Raw genomic sequence first — 17,163 nt, 5'->3', positions numbered from 1 at the left:
TCCTCTAGAGGAAGAGCCTCGGGCATTGGGCTGTTTTCCCCTAAATGACTGTCCTCTGGACAAGGAGGATCCTCGAAAGGAGTTGAACCTGGGTTTCCGGCTTCTACCCGGGAAACCCGGCAAGGAAGTACTCTTGCCCCCAGTTGCCTGGGATATCAAGGTATCTAATTCCGGACCGAACAAACCTGCTGCTGAAAAAGGAATGATTTCAACAGACTTTTTTGATTCCGCATCTCCTTCCCAGGATTTCAGCCATAGAGTTCTTCTGGCTGAAATGGATGCAGCCTGTATAGAGGAGGAGACGGCCGCTGAGTTTTGGGCCGCTGAGTTTTGGGCCGCCTCATAAATGTACCCCGATGCCTCCTTCAAATGTAAGGCCAGGGGGAGTAATTCAGAGCCATGTAAGGCCTCTGCCAGCTGGTCTGCCAATACTTCCATGGCTCTAGCAACCCAAGCTGAAGCAAAAGTGGGTCTAAAGGAAGAACCTGCAGCCGCAAAAATAGATTTCAGCTGGGATTCAACTTTCCGGTCATTGGCATCCAGAAGGGACGCTGAACCAGGAGCTGGAAGTAAGGCGTGTTTAGCCAAACGGGCTATGGGAACATCTACTTTTGGAATACTTTCCCAACGAATTACCTCCTCCTCCTGTAAGGGATACAAGGAGGAGAATCTTCTGGGAACCGAGAACCTCTTCTCAGGTTGTTTCCATGCTCCTTCTGCAATGTCTGAGTTCCTTAGAAGGGGGAAAACGGCTAGTCTTTCTTTTGGCCTTCTTAAAAAGAATTCTGTCTCTAGGCGTAGGATCCTACGGTTCTGGGAGGTCCAACGCCTGTCTAACTGCGAAGACCAAATCATTAACAAATTGGCTTTTAGAACTATCCTCCTGTTCCGAAGACTGAATTTGGTCAGAATCGGAATAATCTGCCCCTTCATCCTCAGAAGATTCCTCAGAATCTGAAAGGACCGTGATAGGATTATCCGATCTAGGTCTCTTTCTTTTAGTGGACGGGATGTTTGGGGACTCAAGCAACAAGTTAAGCTTATTTAAACCTTTAAGGAAAACTGTAGGCCATGCCGCTTCTGTGGTGATAGGGGTTTGGTCTGAAAAGGAAGGTCCTGGTAAAGACGTTCCAATGGACCCTGTGGTAACAGGGAGGCCCAGCTGAGTGCTATTATTATTATTATTACTAGCCACCGAAGTAGCCATATGAGATAGCAATTGGTTAGATTGTAAAACCATCTGAGCTAAGGAGGAAACCAACTGTGTCAGGGAGGCCACCCAGGCCGGCTCCTCCGTCAGTGGGGCTGAGGACTGATGGGTTTGCACAGTGGAAGCCCCTGCTTCACAGGCAGAACAGAGCGCCAAAGGGTCCCTCTGCCCACTCGGTAATTTTACTTGACACTTTGAACAAGTGAAATATTTTACAATAGGGCCCTTTCCCTTATCTGTCATTTTTATAAAGGAAGGCACACCAAGCACACGGACTAATAGTTAATCTAGCTGTGTAAACAGAGAGAATAGAGAGAGGTATGTATGCAGGAAAAAACAGATTGCATAACAAGTAACAACTAATCTATATAATAAAAGTTGAACTTGTAATCGTTAACACCAATGTTTGTAGGCAAGTAGGAGACTATAATGTAAACCTTACTAGCCTACTATTTTACACAGAAAAAACAAAATGTGTGTTAAATAAGCAGAAACTTAGCCCAGGGGCCACAAAGGGGAGAAGTCCACGGCAGTTTGTACTGTGTCTGCTCCCTCTTCCTGGGCTTCCTTTGGCGCCAGAAGGCTGGGATAGACCATCTCTCTGTGGAAAAAGAGGGGAACTCTATGCATTAGCTCCCCCCCCCCTTCAGTCATTGCTGCGGTGCAGCTGTAGCTCCAAAACGGAGAAAAAATAAAAAATGGAGCGTGGCAGATAGTGGAGACCTCTAATACAGAGGTCTCCGCAGCGACATACCCGGCGCCCTACTCCTATGTATGAGGGGGGAATCGTGGTATAGCCCCCTTCCTCCTATTCCTCAGCGCCGAGTCAGGCAAAAAAAAAAATGGCCGCCGGCATTTTCTGTGTCCGATAACCGGCACTCTATGCCTGTAATGGCAGCGCCAGTTATCGGGGAGGCTGGAGGAGTCCAGCGGTCCGTGAGACCGCTTGTCACTCCTCGATTTAGGCATCCTTCTTTTACTCTTCCAGTCCCTGTCAGTGAGAGCCGCTGGCTCTCATCTGACAAGGGAATGCCTGCGCTGCTAAGCTGTGAGTGTGTTCTCTATTATAGAACACACTCCAGCGCTGCCACCTGTAGAGAAAATAAAAATCAAATAAAAGAAATAAAATTTGTTAAAATTACGCTAAGCAATAAAAAACACTGCCCAACTCCAGGGCACCTGAAAAAAACTGAAGAGTCCAGGGGGATTGTAGAGGGGAGGGGTCTGTCAGCAGTACTAAAACTTAACTAGTTAGGTGCCAACTCCACCAGCTCCCTCCACAACTCATGGTAAGCAGTGTCCCCCAGACTGGATGAAAGAGAAATGGGGCATACTTTACCAAATTGTAAAAAAAACTATAACTTTCTCAACATTTTAAACCCTCAAAGGCACTCCTCAGCCCTAATAGCTTTCTCATAAAACAAACCCCAGATCTTCAGACCTCCTGTACACTGAGTTACGCTCTCCCAAAAAAACCCAGAAAAATTGTGACTTTTGCAAAACAGGAAGTGGAAAAAAACGGCGAGATTTTGAACTTTAGATTATTCCCAACTTGTCATTTTTTAATCTTTTTTCCTGAAATTTGGCATGCGGCACCTATGGACAGTTCTTCATTTGCATGCCAAATTTCAGTTTAATAGCTTTAATACCTTTTAAAATGTAGCCCCTCAAACACCATGCCCCCCCCCTCTCACAGATTTCTAATGGCAGAATGTTGTTTATTAGATGCAACCTTATTATAAGGGCACGACTGTGCCCTTATAATATTTATTGAGAGGTCAATTAAATAAGCAAATAATGTATACGACAAAGTGAATCTTAACATAAACAACGATTTAAAAATCTAAGATGTAATTATGTCGACAATGGGTGCTTTACTGAAATTGTGCATTGTCTTGAGCAGCAGGTAACTTGTTGGTATGGAACCTGTCTGAGGGGGGAGTGTTTTATTTGTTTCTTATTTGCATAAGAGCTGTAGATGAACAGTGTTTATGCAGACACAGTTGCAGATACAACCGCAGATTTTTATTTATATTTTTCAAATTGGCTCCGCTCCAGCTTATGTTCCGTACTACTTCACCATATACAAATAGAGTTTAAAGCTCAAAGTTATCAAATATCTGGTACAGAACATGAATTGCCAAATTAGCCATGGTGCACCATTCAATGCAATAAAGCAGACTTTGTCTGTAGCAAAACATACAATAATCAAACAACATTTGCACTTTCTACATTTCACCACATTCACTTTGGAGATAAAACTGTTAAAGCTTCTTAAAGTTTGGAAAAAAATCTTTTCACAATAAAGTAGCTCACAAAAGCAGCAATATCTAAATCATCTTACCCTGTTAATACCACAGCAGGTGTAGATGTTGCTTGTGTACCAAAACTGAATCCAGATGCTGGTGGAGCAGAGGCAGCTGGGGTTGAGAAAAAGAGTCCACTGGGCTGTGCTGAGGTAGAGGTTTGTGTGGTGCCGCCAAAACTGAAACCAACAGATGGAGCGGCTGCTGCTGTTGCACCAAATGCAAAGCCAGAGGTTCCCGTTGTAGTACTTTTTGGCGTTCCAAAGCTAAACCCACCAGAAGATGAACTTGTTGCAAAGTTGAAACCACTCATCTTGATTGGGTCTAGGAAATAAAAAATAATGTGTAACTTGCATTAACAAATTCACAATGAAATACTGAACATGAAAATCACTAAATAGGAAGCTTTTCATTTTACTATGGCGCAATGGTTAGCACTGCTACCTATGACTGCTGGAACCCTGGGATCATTTTCAACCAAGGCACTGTGTGGACAGTGTATGTTTCCCCTTGCATTCCTAACACATACTGGCAAGTTATTTGGCTTCTGACAAAATGGACCCTTGCGTATGTCTGGAATGAATTTAGACTGTAGGCTTCAATGGGGCAGGGACTGATGTGAATAATCAAATAGGCTCTGAAAAGCACTGCACAATATGCTGGTACCATGCAAATAAAAAATAACATGCACAACACTATGGGGGGGGGGGGGGGGGAGGGTTTTAAATTTCCCGCGTTACTGTAAAAAGTAATGCAGCCTGCGCACTACCGATATTACGGTAATAGTGCGCATAATTACCTTTAATACGGTAATCTGCAATGCTGGTTTTTTGTTTGGATAACCGCGAGCAGAAATCGGGGTTAAAATTACCATATTAACGGTAGTAGATTTAGCGCCGCTTTGCTAGCGGCAGAATTGAATTCCCCCTATGAGATGCAATACTTCAATATCTCAATTGATGGAAGATGACTGGGATGAAATCCATAAATTAGTTCAAATAAAAACTATGTACATAATCCATCGCAAAGCTGCTAGATTATTCTGCATGGGACACGACCTCTGATCTGTTTTAAAAGCGATGTAAGACCAAGTCTACTTTCTACACACAACCTGGTCATACACTCATACTTTAAGCACCAATAAATATATTCTCCCAGTTATTCAAGCTTACTGGTGCCAGTAAGTTTATACAGTACTCTATCTTCATCTACATGAAACAAATAACAATAGTGTCAAAGTGATGGTGTATATACTGTAACTACATCTAAGGAATAGAAGCCTAAACAAAAAACAAAACAATGCAACTTCAGTGCTTTTTGAGTTGGTTTCCTTCTATAGCATGACATGTGGCCATCAACAGACAGACTAAATGGCTAAAATCTTAAGTCAATCATTCAAACCGAATATTAGAACAAGCTCATGCAGTCATTGGCAGAAAGCTTTCCGGTTACTTAAGCTGTTCAAACATGCAGCAATAAGTGTAGCAACATTTGTTGTTTCAGACCAGACATAATTCATATTGTCATATTATAGGGTTAAGAAAACAAAGGATATAGTTCCCTATGTTATAGAAGTGTCTGCAATCTAAAGAGACCAGTAGCATTGGCGTGTCATTTTATTATAGACAGGTGTATTTATCAGTACACAGAAAACATGAATTTACTGTACATAAACCATTAGAAAATGATGTAATGATGCACCCATGAAAGACAAACATGAAGACAAAAATCCACACCATAATGTATCACATGTATGTCAGGTGAGGAAACAAAAAAAAGTAAGTACCGGTAAATAAATCAGCTCCAATGTCCTGCCCCTTTCATGAGTTTTAATAAGCAGAGTGGGTTTAGTAAGCAGTATTTTAGAGAAAAAAAAAAATGTAATTAATGTATGAATTCCAATCTATATAAAAGGTTTGCTTGACAATAGTCTTCCTCCATCAAATGGACAGGAGTCTTGCACACTATTCTGTGCTGTTAAGAGGACCTTGCTCTTTACACTACCTATGACCTTCTCCTCACCTCTATTCCCTTTTCCTTATATCCTCCCTTCACAGACAGACTTCTTACAAACATAATCTTGAGGGGACATTTTCTGCCTCCCTCAAGATCGGTACACATCTGAAATAATCTGTGTTGCTGTATTAAGATCGTCTGATTGGCTATAGGTTATATTTCCATCCTCAACCGGATATTTTTGACAAATTAGATATGCCTAAATAGCCCTCCCATTTCTCACACCAAAGAGATCTCTTTTCAGGTGGGCCACAAACTGTGTTGAACTTCAAAATTCTGGACTCCCCCGCAAAAAATAAATAAAAAAAAGAAAGTCTTTGGAGACATACCGACTGACTGCTTCCAAGCTGGAGACATCCAGAAGATGAAGAGAGATAACATTATATAGGTAGCACTGTGTGATAGCTAGGCAAAGATCATAGAAGTACAATCAATTTGTTTCCACACTGTGTGACTTTAGTACCAGTGTAGAGGAGTATAGCAATGTGTGTACACCAAGGTCTGCACAAATACAGAACTCTGTGTGCTTGAGCACTAATAAAGATACACTACACCCTGTAAGTTATACAATAAGGTTATGACCATCAATGTCTCCATTTACTTATTCAGCATTGAAACTTCCCAAATTGGGACTCTCCAAATTTATAGCATCAAAAAACAAATCTCTGAAGCATATTGCGACAGTCTGGAACAAATTGGAGGTCATTTTCATCAAACCACAGAGTTCACACTGGTGTTTCTAGATGGCCACTTCAAAGTGCACTGCTGAGCTGGAGCAATACTGAAGACTTTTTTTGCAGAGATTAAATGGTGTTTCACCCCTCTGCACAGCAAGGAACACCACTAAAAATGCACCCTCTTCACCTCATTCTAAAAATCATACTTCACAAAATTAAATCTCATTTCCGCACTGCTCCACAAATGGGGCATAACAATGCACCTACTCTGTACTTCTGAACTTTCTCTCCACCACAAACACATCCATCTTGCTTCATAAACTCAAACCCCTAAAGAAATGTATGGTGCGCTTGCACAATTCAAGGTGCAGTACACACCCATAGCTGCTTTTCCACTGCAGTGGCTATTTTGCACTTTGTAATTACATCTATTGTGTATTAGCTCAGTTTGAACAACTGACAATTAATTGCAATTTCCAAACTTATGCCATTGGCACCCAGACCAGAGGTGACTTTGTAAATTATAGAATTTTTTGTTTTAACCCTTTACATATCATGCTTGATCAGTAATCCAGACAATGGAACTGCACTTTTTATTGAAAGTAGGCAACTAGAAAACACTATGCGAAATGCTGTAATAAGCTCACAATTACAACGTTGCTACAAAAAACACTCAGTACTATGGTGTTAAAAGGAGAAACCTCTTAAATAAAGTGTCTTTTCAATTCCTATTGGGTCACTTACATATGGTTAGATTAACCGAATACTATTTATTTAACTTTTAAATTTTGCATTTTTTTTTTCTAGCTATTGCTTTTTGGGCCTGGGAACTAATAGATATCCCCCCTACTTCACACAGTATATTAAAGCTGCATTACTATCTAGGTGTATATTTTTTTTTATGAAGAAGTCCACCTGCTCACACTCCTCCACTTTTCTGCTGGGTCTGAGAGGCCTGTAAAGCCCTGGAAAAATCAGCTGTATGTAGCAGACCCAGGGCTGCATCTAGGGGGAAGGGTACCTTGTTAAATAAATTTCCTAAATGGTAATGCAACTTTAAAGGACATTTTATTTTTGGCACCAGGAAAAACAGCAATTAGCAAAACATTTGTGCCCAATGGTGAATGGCCACTGCTTTTTATTGAGTGCCTATAGAAAGACAAACACAATTAATCCTATGTTGTTCAGTGTTTTCTGCAAGCTGTTTAATAACGCTTTTATTTACATGCTGGAGACCTTTATACAAAGCTAGATTGCAATTTCACTTATGCATAAAAATGGAGCTCTCCATATGTATAATTATAAGTGTGGGATCTAAAAATGGTTTTTCCCAACAAATGTTTATATTTAACGTATGGGCACTGCAGCCAGTAAGTAACCAGCATGCAACACCGAAAGAGTTAACCCTCCCTACAAGAATGTTTAATAGTTTTGTTTATTTTAAAACTAAATTATTTTATTAAAATAGTGTTCCTACTGTTCCCTGGTGGTCCAGTGGGGGTCTGGGGCTCCATCTGTTCATGCCACCAGAGCAATATGTGGTGCCAGGATAAAAAGGGAGCCAGGAGTTGCCTGAGCTTGAAGTACATGCAGCTCCGTGGCTGCCATAGAGGACTTGCAGCAGCACCTCCTGGAATAGAATAAATACAGCAGACCAATAGCATGCTGGATATCTGAGATATCTTCTGCATTAGAAAAACGATTGCCGTCTCCATTACTCTCAACAGGGACTACAGGGTGGAACTATTTATAAAGCTCCGAAAAGTTTCTCACTTGTGCCTGACTGCCAACACCGTCTGAAGATGGCGCTAAGAGTTCTATGGGAGGAGTATCGCAAGAGGGGAACAGAGTTGCCAATTCCGCTTATAACAAGCGGAATTAGGCTTTTTTTTTGCTGGTCGCGGGTTTTTGGGCTTTACGATAGATGTGTGTTAGACCCTCCATTTTACTTCCATCCCAGCTATTTCCTCCCTTCCACCTGATCCTCCTTTAATAAAAGGACACTGTGTGTCAATCACGCAAACGCCCCCTTTTGACTGAAAGTCATGTGAGAAGAGATGGGCTGGGCCGTATTCTAAGGCGGATTTCGATTGGCTGTTCTGTTGTCAGTCAGCGGCTCACCAAGAAGACGTTCCTTGCCTCCTTGCTCATAGTGGTGTGGGATGCGGATCTGCAACAACCTGCTGAAAAAGCGGTGTGTCTGTTCGATCTATAACCTGGAATGACCCCTCTATATACCACCCCCCCCCCAAGCTGCTCATGTCAGATGACTACTTCTCAGAGCACTATCTTATACTGTCATATCATGGGGCTGCGTGGTATTACTCAGTCCATGTATGTCGTGGATCTAGCCTGTTTTATTTGCCAGGGGCAATGCTGTGGTGTAATTATGTTTAATAAGAAAATGTGTGTATGTTACTTCAGTTTTCACTACAGCACTCCTGTCCCCTGTAACTTGGGCTTTTTAGAATTGATTTGGGCTTGTTTTTCATTTCAGAGTTAGCAATCCTGGAGAGGAATCTTCGGTTCCTTACTGTAAATTGACCCCACATCTGGGTGACCGCCTTGGTGGCAAACACGAAAGTATAATCTCCTGTAAATAATAACTGGACAGACAATGAATTCTAATGTCATCCCTGTAAATCTAATGCATACTTACCTACTTTTGAAGGCAGCTGTCCAGGAGGGGGTCCGTCAAAGGGGCGTGACCACGCATGGATCCAGGATTTTTGCCTGCTCTCTCGGGAGTCCGGACTAACTCACAAAAATTTGGGAGTCTCCCGACATTCTGGGAGAGTAGGCAACTACTAATGTCCGTGACCTGCATAAAACACACCTTACATCCACGTACTCTTATATTTATAAAACATGTTACCAAGGAAAGATACAGTAAGCGTCAAATCTAATTTCCAACTATGTTGAGCACATAACTTCCCAACAGACTCCAAAATCCGAATAACATACAGAACGCAAGCACTATCCCGCATATTATATCTCCGTAATGCGCTACAGACATCAAAAAAAGCGATCTCCCCACATTCACTGCGATGAGCCCTGCTGCCTGTCCTCATGTCCTCCGCTTCACTCACTCCCAGCGAAGAACCTGCAATAAAAGTATAAAATAGCAGCCGAGCCACGATTTCCACCTACCGATTTTACTGTTGCAGGCGCTAAAAGTCACAACGTGTCGACGTAACACACGTCAAACGACACATGTGATGCATGTGAAGGCCCTTATTCTGAGCCGTTTAGCTGGTCTCATTACTGCCTGTGAATATAATAGCAAATGCATTATGAATATAGGTTTTGTTTTGTTTTTTTATTTGAGTTGTTTGTTTTTTTTTCAAACTTTACCCACGATGAGTTTAGAGCACTCATATGGTATCCGAAGTACAATCCTTTTATATGAACTCATGGAAATGGCTTGTTTTGTGGCTACTCCTGGTAAAGGACGAGAAGGTCTTGGTTACCTTGGTGACGGAGCTTTGTTGGGAAGAGGCCGCATCTGAAAATTCATAGGAATTAGCAGAGTCCACACAAGGTGATTAAGGTAATTGTAATATATAATTATGTGTGTTTGGTTTGCCGAGGAATAACATATACATTATTTTTATTATTATTTATTTATAAGGTGCCAGAGATTCCATAGCGCCGGATACAGTAGCAAGTAACAAATAGATGAAGTAATACAAGTCAGTAGCACAGAAGAGTATGAGTAATGCTATGGGGACTCACACAGAGTGCAGCAAAAGATGTGACCGGACGTACGAGGGACGGGAGATAGACGTGGGACAATAGGTAGATAGGACATGGTTGCCAACTCTCCCGGAACGTCCGGGAGACTCCCGGAATACTGGGAAATCTCCCGGACTCCCGGGAGAGGACACGAAAATCCCGAATTTTGCGGCCGGTTTTCTTCCTCCAAAGAGCGCATGCGCCGGTGACGTCATCGGCGTGATGACGCGACGCGTGTAATCACCCAGAAGACCCCGGCCATTGCGGAGCACGGAGCTCCCGCGCCCACGCCGTGAGCAAGTAATGTATATATGCTCTCTGAGTGTAACTGTATTCTTTATGGATATATGATATGCTTGTCAAAGTACCATTTTCACTGGGAAACAGTAGACTTTAATCAGGCGTGACATGTTTTATAGACATAGTGAGTCAATAGAAGCTTGATATTTTTAAACACTAAGGAAACACGCCATAACATTATCTCTCTTGCTTTTGCATAGAATTATTGACATTTCGGAAGAAAAAGGAGTTGCTTTTAAGATTAGTATGCATGTCTGATTATCATTTTTGTTTATTCATATTATGTTAAGAAACATACTCATGGCACGTTTCATGGATAAAGAGTCTTATGTCTAAATCAATGAGAGCAATATTTTGTTTTATCAGTGCAAATCCCGGTAGAGGCACCATAATGCTTCCCTAACAAGTAAAGTGAAACCTTAAAATATTGAACCTCTGAGTAGTATTCTTCTGGGGTTGCATTGATGAAAACTACTGAGTGCATGTAACAACTAAGGCCATAGTGTGTGACTGTAATTACAGCCATTATGTTTGCTGTAGCTCTGACTGGATGGTGACTTCTAGGAAGGACAAAGATATCAGCAAGTGCAGTAATTACTGGTTACTCAGTTATTGATCAGCGCATGTATGAACCAAATTTTGAAATCTATAATACACTTGGTCAATATTAAAAAATGGAGATAAATTAACTAAAGATATATAACAATTCGTAAAGATTATAACTTTTACACCAATCTGAGTCATCTATATTCAGTTTAGTGGTCTGACATTTACCAATCCATAAGAAAGTTTGAGGTCAACAATAAACATATATTTGTTTTTTCTGCTTTTCCGAGATCTTTCTGTACTAGATTTCTACAACTTAGCCTATAAAAGTGGAGAAATCTGAAAATAGTTTTAAATATAGAGCATTATTTTCTCACCTCTTTGTCCGTTTTACCCAGTTTGTTTATTAGTTTACTATGTTTGTCCCCAATTGTAAAGCGCTATGGAATATGTTGGCGCTATATAAATAAATGATGATGATAATGATTATTATCTATTAAAAAGTACTTTATGTAAAAAAACCTAGCTATATTGTCCTTTTAAAATTTAAACAGAAGCCAATTAACCTACATTCCCTATTATATGGATACACACACTAGGGTTAATTTACACTTTAAATTAACCCTAGTGTGTGTATCCATATAATAGGGAATATAGACTGTAAACTCCACTGGGTCTGATGTGAAAGCATTGTGTAATATATATACTATGTAAATAATTTTTGCATCAACTTCGCAGTACGTGGTCACAAATATTTTCAGTTTTGAGGCTGTAAATAAAGTGTGGAGTAAATGAAAACCTGCAGAGAAAGTCCATACTCATTCAGTATTACAATAGTTTGTGTATGTTGCATACTTGCCATCTTTATATTTCTATTATGGCCCCCGTTGTGAAATAACGCACAGTGGGCGGAGCTGGTCACGCCCAGTGGGCGGAGCTGGTCACGCCCACAATGGTTTTTTAGAATCTCCCTGAAATGATTTTTCAAAAGTTGGCAAGTATGAGATAGGACCCTGCTCGCGATGGCTTACATTCTAAAGGGAGGGGTGGTGAGAGACAGTAGGACCAACTGGGAGAAAAAATTTAGATGGCAGTCGAGGAAGAGGAGGTGGTAGGATAGGCGATCTTGAAAAGGTGGGTTTTGAGTGAACGTTTGAAGGACTGAAGGTTGGGGGCTAGTCAAGTGAGACGAGATAGGGAGTTCCAAAGATTAGGGGGAGCATGGGAGGAAGTAATGAGAGGTGAATTGATGCGGAGGTCAGAGGCGGAGCGACGTGGCCGAGTAGGTATGTACCTTGTGACAAGGTCAGAGATGTAAGGGGGGATGTGTTGGTAAGGGCTTTGTAAGTGAGGGTAAAAAGCTTGAGCTGAATTCTGAAACAGATAGGGAGCCAATGAAGGAATTTACGCAGAGGAGAAGCGGAAGAGGTGCGGTGGGAGAGGAAGATGAGCCTAGCTTCAGCATTCTGTATGGATTGAAGGTCAGAAGTGAGAAAGGCCAGTGAGAAGGAGGTTGCAATAGTTGAGACGAGAAATGATGAGTGAATGGACCAGGATTTTGATTGCTTCCTGAGAGAGGAAGGGACGGATTTTCGCAATGTTACAGAGGCAGAAGTGGCAGGATTTGGTGAGGGACTGGATATGAGGAGTAAAGCTGAGGGCTGAGTTAAGGATGACTCGAAGGCAGCGGGCTTGGGTGACAGGAGAAAGAGTGATGTTGTCAACCAAGATGGAGATATTGGGAGGGATAGCAACAATGGCAGTAGGAAAGATGATGAGCTCGGATTTGGAGATGTTGAGGTTCAGGAAGCGCTATGACATCCAGGTAGTTACAGCAGAGAGACAGCTGGATACCTGGGTTAGGATTGCAGGAGTAGTAAAGATAGATTTGTGTGTCATCAGCATAGTGGTGGTATTGGAGGACATGTGATTGAGTTTACCAAGAGAGGAGGTGTAGAAAGGGAAGAGCAGATGGCCAAGGACAGAGCCTTGTGGGACTCCAATAGAAAGGGGAAGAGGAGGGTGGGGGAGTCAGAAGCAGACATGCTAAAAGAGTAGCCAGAGAGGCAGGAGGAAAGCCAGGAGAGAGCTGTTTCGCGAAGACCTAGGGAGTGAAGGGTGGTGAGGAGAAGAGAATGTTCAGCGGTGTCAAAAGCAGCAGAGGGGTTGAGGAGTACAAGTATGGAGAAGTGACCATTGAACGTAGCTGAGAGAGTAAATCATTTGTTACTTTAGTGAGGGCAGTTTCAGTTGAGTGACGGGGACGAAAGCCAGACTGGAGAGGGTTAAAAAGAGAGTGGGAATAGAGAAAGTGGGTCAGATGATTGAAGACAAGTCGTTCGAGAATATTAGAAGCAAATGGAAGCAGAGATATTGGGCGATAGTTGGAGATAGAGGATGGGTCAAGGGAAGGTTTCTTGAGAATATGGGAGATGAGAGCATGCTTGTAGGCAGAGGGGAAGATACCAGTGGAGAGCGAGAGAGGTTAAAGAGGTGAGCAAAGTGACAACAGGCATAGGAAGAGAGGGAGCGGAGAAACTTGGAGGGGTCAGGATCGAGAGAACAGGTTGTAGAAGAAGAGGAGTAGAGAAGAAAGAGGATCTCAGGCACAGTTACAGGAGGGTAGGAGCCAAGAGTGGTAGAGTGAGTGATAGAGAGTAGACTGTAAAGCCCCAATGGGGCAGGGACTGATGTGAGTGAGTTCTCTGTACAGCGCTGCGAAATTAGTGGCGCTATATAAATAAATGATGATGATGATAGAGAGGACAGGTGGGGGAGGTAAGTCTGACGAGAACAGATATCATTGTGGATAGAGTCAATATTTTCTTTGAAGTAGGTGGCAAAGTCTAAAGCTGTGATGGTCGAGGGGGGGAGGAGATGAGGGAGGATGCAGTAGAGAATTAATGGTAGCAAGGAGGCGTCAGGGTTTATTGGACAGGAGATGAGGAATGTGAAATAGATTTGTTTGGCAAAAGAGAGGGCAGAATAGTAGGAGGAAAGGATGACTTTATAGTGGGTGAAGTCAGCAGTGGAGCCGGTTTTCCTCCATTGGTGTTCAGAGGAGCGGGAGCACTTTTGGAGGAGATGAGTAAGAGGGGAGTGACAAGGTTGGGGTTTAGATTGGTGTGGACGAAGGGGGGTATCGGGGGCTGCAGTATCAAGGGCAACAGAGAGCGTGGAGTTGCAAAGAGAGACAGCAGCTTTTGGACGTGATAGGGACAAAATAGGAGAAACGGGTACGAGAGAGGATTTGAAGATGATGAGGTCCATGCTGTTGACGGGTCGCAGTGTGCGAGCAACTTTGGGTGGGAGTGGTGGGGCAAGGAGTGACCATCACAGTGGGTGGCAGAAGTTGTCCATTGGGAGAGGGCATGGGAGGAAGTGAGAGTGAGGAATTTAGAGGCAGCAGTAGTAATAGGAGAGTCGGTAGGGATGTTAAAATCGCCAATGATAATAGTGGGGATATCAGAAGAGAGGAAATGGGAAAGCCATGTGGCAAGTTATCAAGAGATTGAGAGGATGGGCCATGGGGACGATAGATGACCGCAACACAAAGGTGGAGAGGGGAGAAGAGGCAGATGGAGTTAACTTAAAAGGATGAGAATGACCGGGAGGGTTCAGGTTGCATAACGCTGAAGGTGTAGCCAGGGAACAGTAGGACACCTTCACCACCACCATGGTGGGCCCCAGGACAGGGAGTGTGGGAGAAGGCGAGCCCTCTGTGCAGCAGGGGAATCAGTATCAGAGGGGGAGATCCACATTTCTGTAAGGGCCAAGAAACTAAAGGAATGGGAGAGGACGAGGTCATGAATGGGAGTAAGTTTGTTGCACAGAGATCTTGCATTCCAGAGTGCATAGGACATGGGAAGGTGAGTAAACTGAATGATCGGAATAAGGTTGGAGGGATTGGATGTTCAGAGGGGACAGGGTGATATGTGGTGGAGGGGTAGATTGTCTAGGTACAGTAAATGTTGTGATTCATTTGCTTCTTGGCGTTTTAGCTAATACCAGGTGCAACAATGGCAGTGCTGTACTTGGTCATTTGGACAGAAGGCTGAGGCTGCAGAGAAAAGTCGAATAATATGCTCTGGAATGGCGACCCGAGGGTGCCAGAGAAGCACCGATGATGCACGGTCAAGTGATTTTAATGGCATTTTAGCAGAAGTTTTTCCACTTTCCTTTCTCTGCAACCACCTCCTTTTGCCGAGGCCTTCTGAATGGGAGAATTTTTATATTTGCCTTGCTACTATACTGGGGCGACCCTCACACAACACAATTTATTTTGTGCCTTGTTTGTCATTTTAACTTTTCATGGATTTTCTTTTCATGGATTTAGAGTGTGCAGTAGGCCCTTACGGGCTCTGCCTTTCCCTGGCGATCTAGGGGGGGTGTTGAGATTCCCATCCACCTGAAATGTTCAATGCCTTCTCTTTTGTGGGTGGGCAAGTTTCTGGACCCTAGGGGAAGCTTTGGTAAAGAGGGGGGGGCTGAAGACTGTTGCCCCTTAAGGGTTTCTTTTGGTCTCTGGGGTTGGTGATAGAGGGGTCCTTCCTCTTTTGAGAAGGGCCTGAACTTGCTGCATCCTTTTGCACTTTTTGGTGTGTGCACTTTTTTTTTGCAATTGGGGCACAAATGCACCAATCCCAGACTTACAATAAAAAAAACATTGCGATCCAATATTTACACTACTGCCAATATTCTTATAACTTACAACACACAGGTGTCCGGATTGGAAAGACTAAAATGCTTATAATTCACTAAGATAATTTATTTTGATGATAGTGTAGGATCAAAGTGCACATAAACAATTGCAAGAAAGGTACACACCAGGAGGTAAATGTATCAAGCTGTGAGTTTCCCTTGGGTTTGAAAAGTGGAGATGTTTCTTATAGTCAACTAATCAGAATCAAGCTATCATTTTCTAGAATGTACTAAATAAATGATAACTAACATCTGGGAGTAAATGTATCAAAGTGCGATTTTGCAACTCCAACGATTTTCTCGGGAGAGTTGAAACTCGCCGATGTATGAAGCTGAGATTAAGCAAGTAACGTAGCTCATTGCGCATGCGCAACGCTACTTGCGTAAGCTATATTTACAGTATTAGGTGATTCCCCCACTAGCGTGGGAAAATTACATAATACAGTAGTTATAGCTTACGTAAGTTCATTGCGTACCGGACCTCCTACCTAGTAGGAGGTGTTAGCGGCGGCTCCAGAGCTTTTTTATTTTTCTTCAGTCAAGATTACAGTGTCGTGGGATGTACAAATATGGGGCCCTCCTGGCCGAAGCAAAGAAGACTTCAATCAACAAGGGGCCCCTTCTGGGCGAAGTGATGAAGATATTATTCAAGCCATTTTGGAAGTATAATTTTGCTGGGACTGGGGCAAGCCAAAACTTTTGGAAGTATAATTATAAAGGGACTGGGGCAAGCACGGACCTTTGGAAGAAGAAAGAAGACATCTTTGGTGAGTATTTGGGGTGTTTTTATTTTTAATAAATAGATGTGGTTTAAATGAGCGTGGTTAGTGTATTTATTGTGGGTTTTTTATTTTTAATAAATAGATGTGGTGTTTACTAGGGTGCTGTTGTTTATTTAACAATTTTTTTTGTGGAACTACAGGTCCCAGCAAGCCGGGGTTGTCAGGGCATGTTGGCACTTGTGGTTCTCCAAGTGCCAACATTCCCTGGCTGCTGTGGGTATGCTGGTGCTTGTAGTTATACAAGCAGCAGCATGGCCACACTGTTTTTGGGAACCTGGCTGGCTGGGACTTGTAGTTCCACAAAACAAAATTGCGTCAGTTTCTTTTTTTCATTCTTTATCGCCGTATTACCTTACTGCCCAGGGGTAGTAGGAAGAGCCCTAGTGCTATCAGCACTGGGCTGGTTGTTTCTAAGGGGGGGGGGGGGGGGCGCTCGTTTCTTTCGGCAGACCCCACTAAACTCGGGAGTCTTTACATCGCACAAAATTGCCAGAGATGACCAGTGATTTTGAACTTCAGTGTCAAAATCGCAGCTTGATACATTTCATTTTTTTTTTTCAAAACTGCGAATTGCCGCGATTTAAATACGCTGGCAAACTCGCACTTTGATACATTTACCCCCTGATTGGTTGCTATAGGGAACATCTCCACTTTTCAAACCAGACGGAAATTTCTACTGAGTGCACTAATTAGGACATAACTGGGTCCAGTAATAGTGAAAGCAGTAGAAACAGAATCCATAAAATCTAAATTACCCCTCATATGCTGTGATACAGTCCGATAACGTTCTTATTGAAATTGATAAAAGATAATTTGTCTGTTGGGGAGAGCTTGTGTGATCAAATTGAATGTTAATCGTGCCGAAGACTGGCACAGATCTCTTTATTGCA

General features: G+C 42.6%; 2 protein-coding genes across 6 annotated transcripts in view; one reads left to right on the top strand and one right to left on the bottom strand.

Annotated features, from left to right (window-relative positions):
* Positions 1-9,456, bottom strand: part of NUP62CL (nucleoporin 62 C-terminal like) — a 70,707-nt gene extending 61,251 nt beyond the window's left edge. The window contains exons 1-2 of one of the 2 annotated variants that reach the window (XM_075184614.1): positions 9,360-9,456; positions 3,555-3,840 (exon numbers count right to left, since the gene is read on the bottom strand). In XM_075184614.1, the coding sequence (XP_075040715.1) occupies positions 3,555-3,829 (275 nt within the window). In that variant the 5' untranslated portion in view covers positions 3,830-3,840; positions 9,360-9,456. Of the gene's footprint in view, positions 1-3,554; positions 3,841-8,868; positions 9,331-9,359 lie in introns of those variants that run through there. The other variant, XM_075184615.1, reaches the window with a different exon arrangement.
* Positions 9,457-9,507: 51 nt separating this feature from the next.
* DNAAF6 (dynein axonemal assembly factor 6) overlaps positions 9,508-17,163 on the top strand; it is a 102,258-nt gene continuing 94,602 nt past the window's right edge. For 2 of the 4 annotated variants that reach the window (XM_075184620.1, XM_075184619.1), the window contains exon 1: positions 9,508-9,759. The gene's annotated coding sequence lies outside the window, so the exon portion shown is untranslated. The remainder of the gene's footprint in view (positions 9,760-17,163) is intronic. The other 2 variants (XM_075184618.1, XM_075184616.1) reach the window with 2 other exon arrangements.

This window comes from Mixophyes fleayi, chromosome 9 (assembly GCF_038048845.1).
Source record: "Mixophyes fleayi isolate aMixFle1 chromosome 9, aMixFle1.hap1, whole genome shotgun sequence".
NCBI classification, from domain to species: Eukaryota; Metazoa; Chordata; class Amphibia; order Anura; family Limnodynastidae; genus Mixophyes; species Mixophyes fleayi.
The sequence above is the reverse complement of the archived record's forward strand: the minus strand, read 5'-3'. Positions and strand labels throughout refer to the sequence as shown.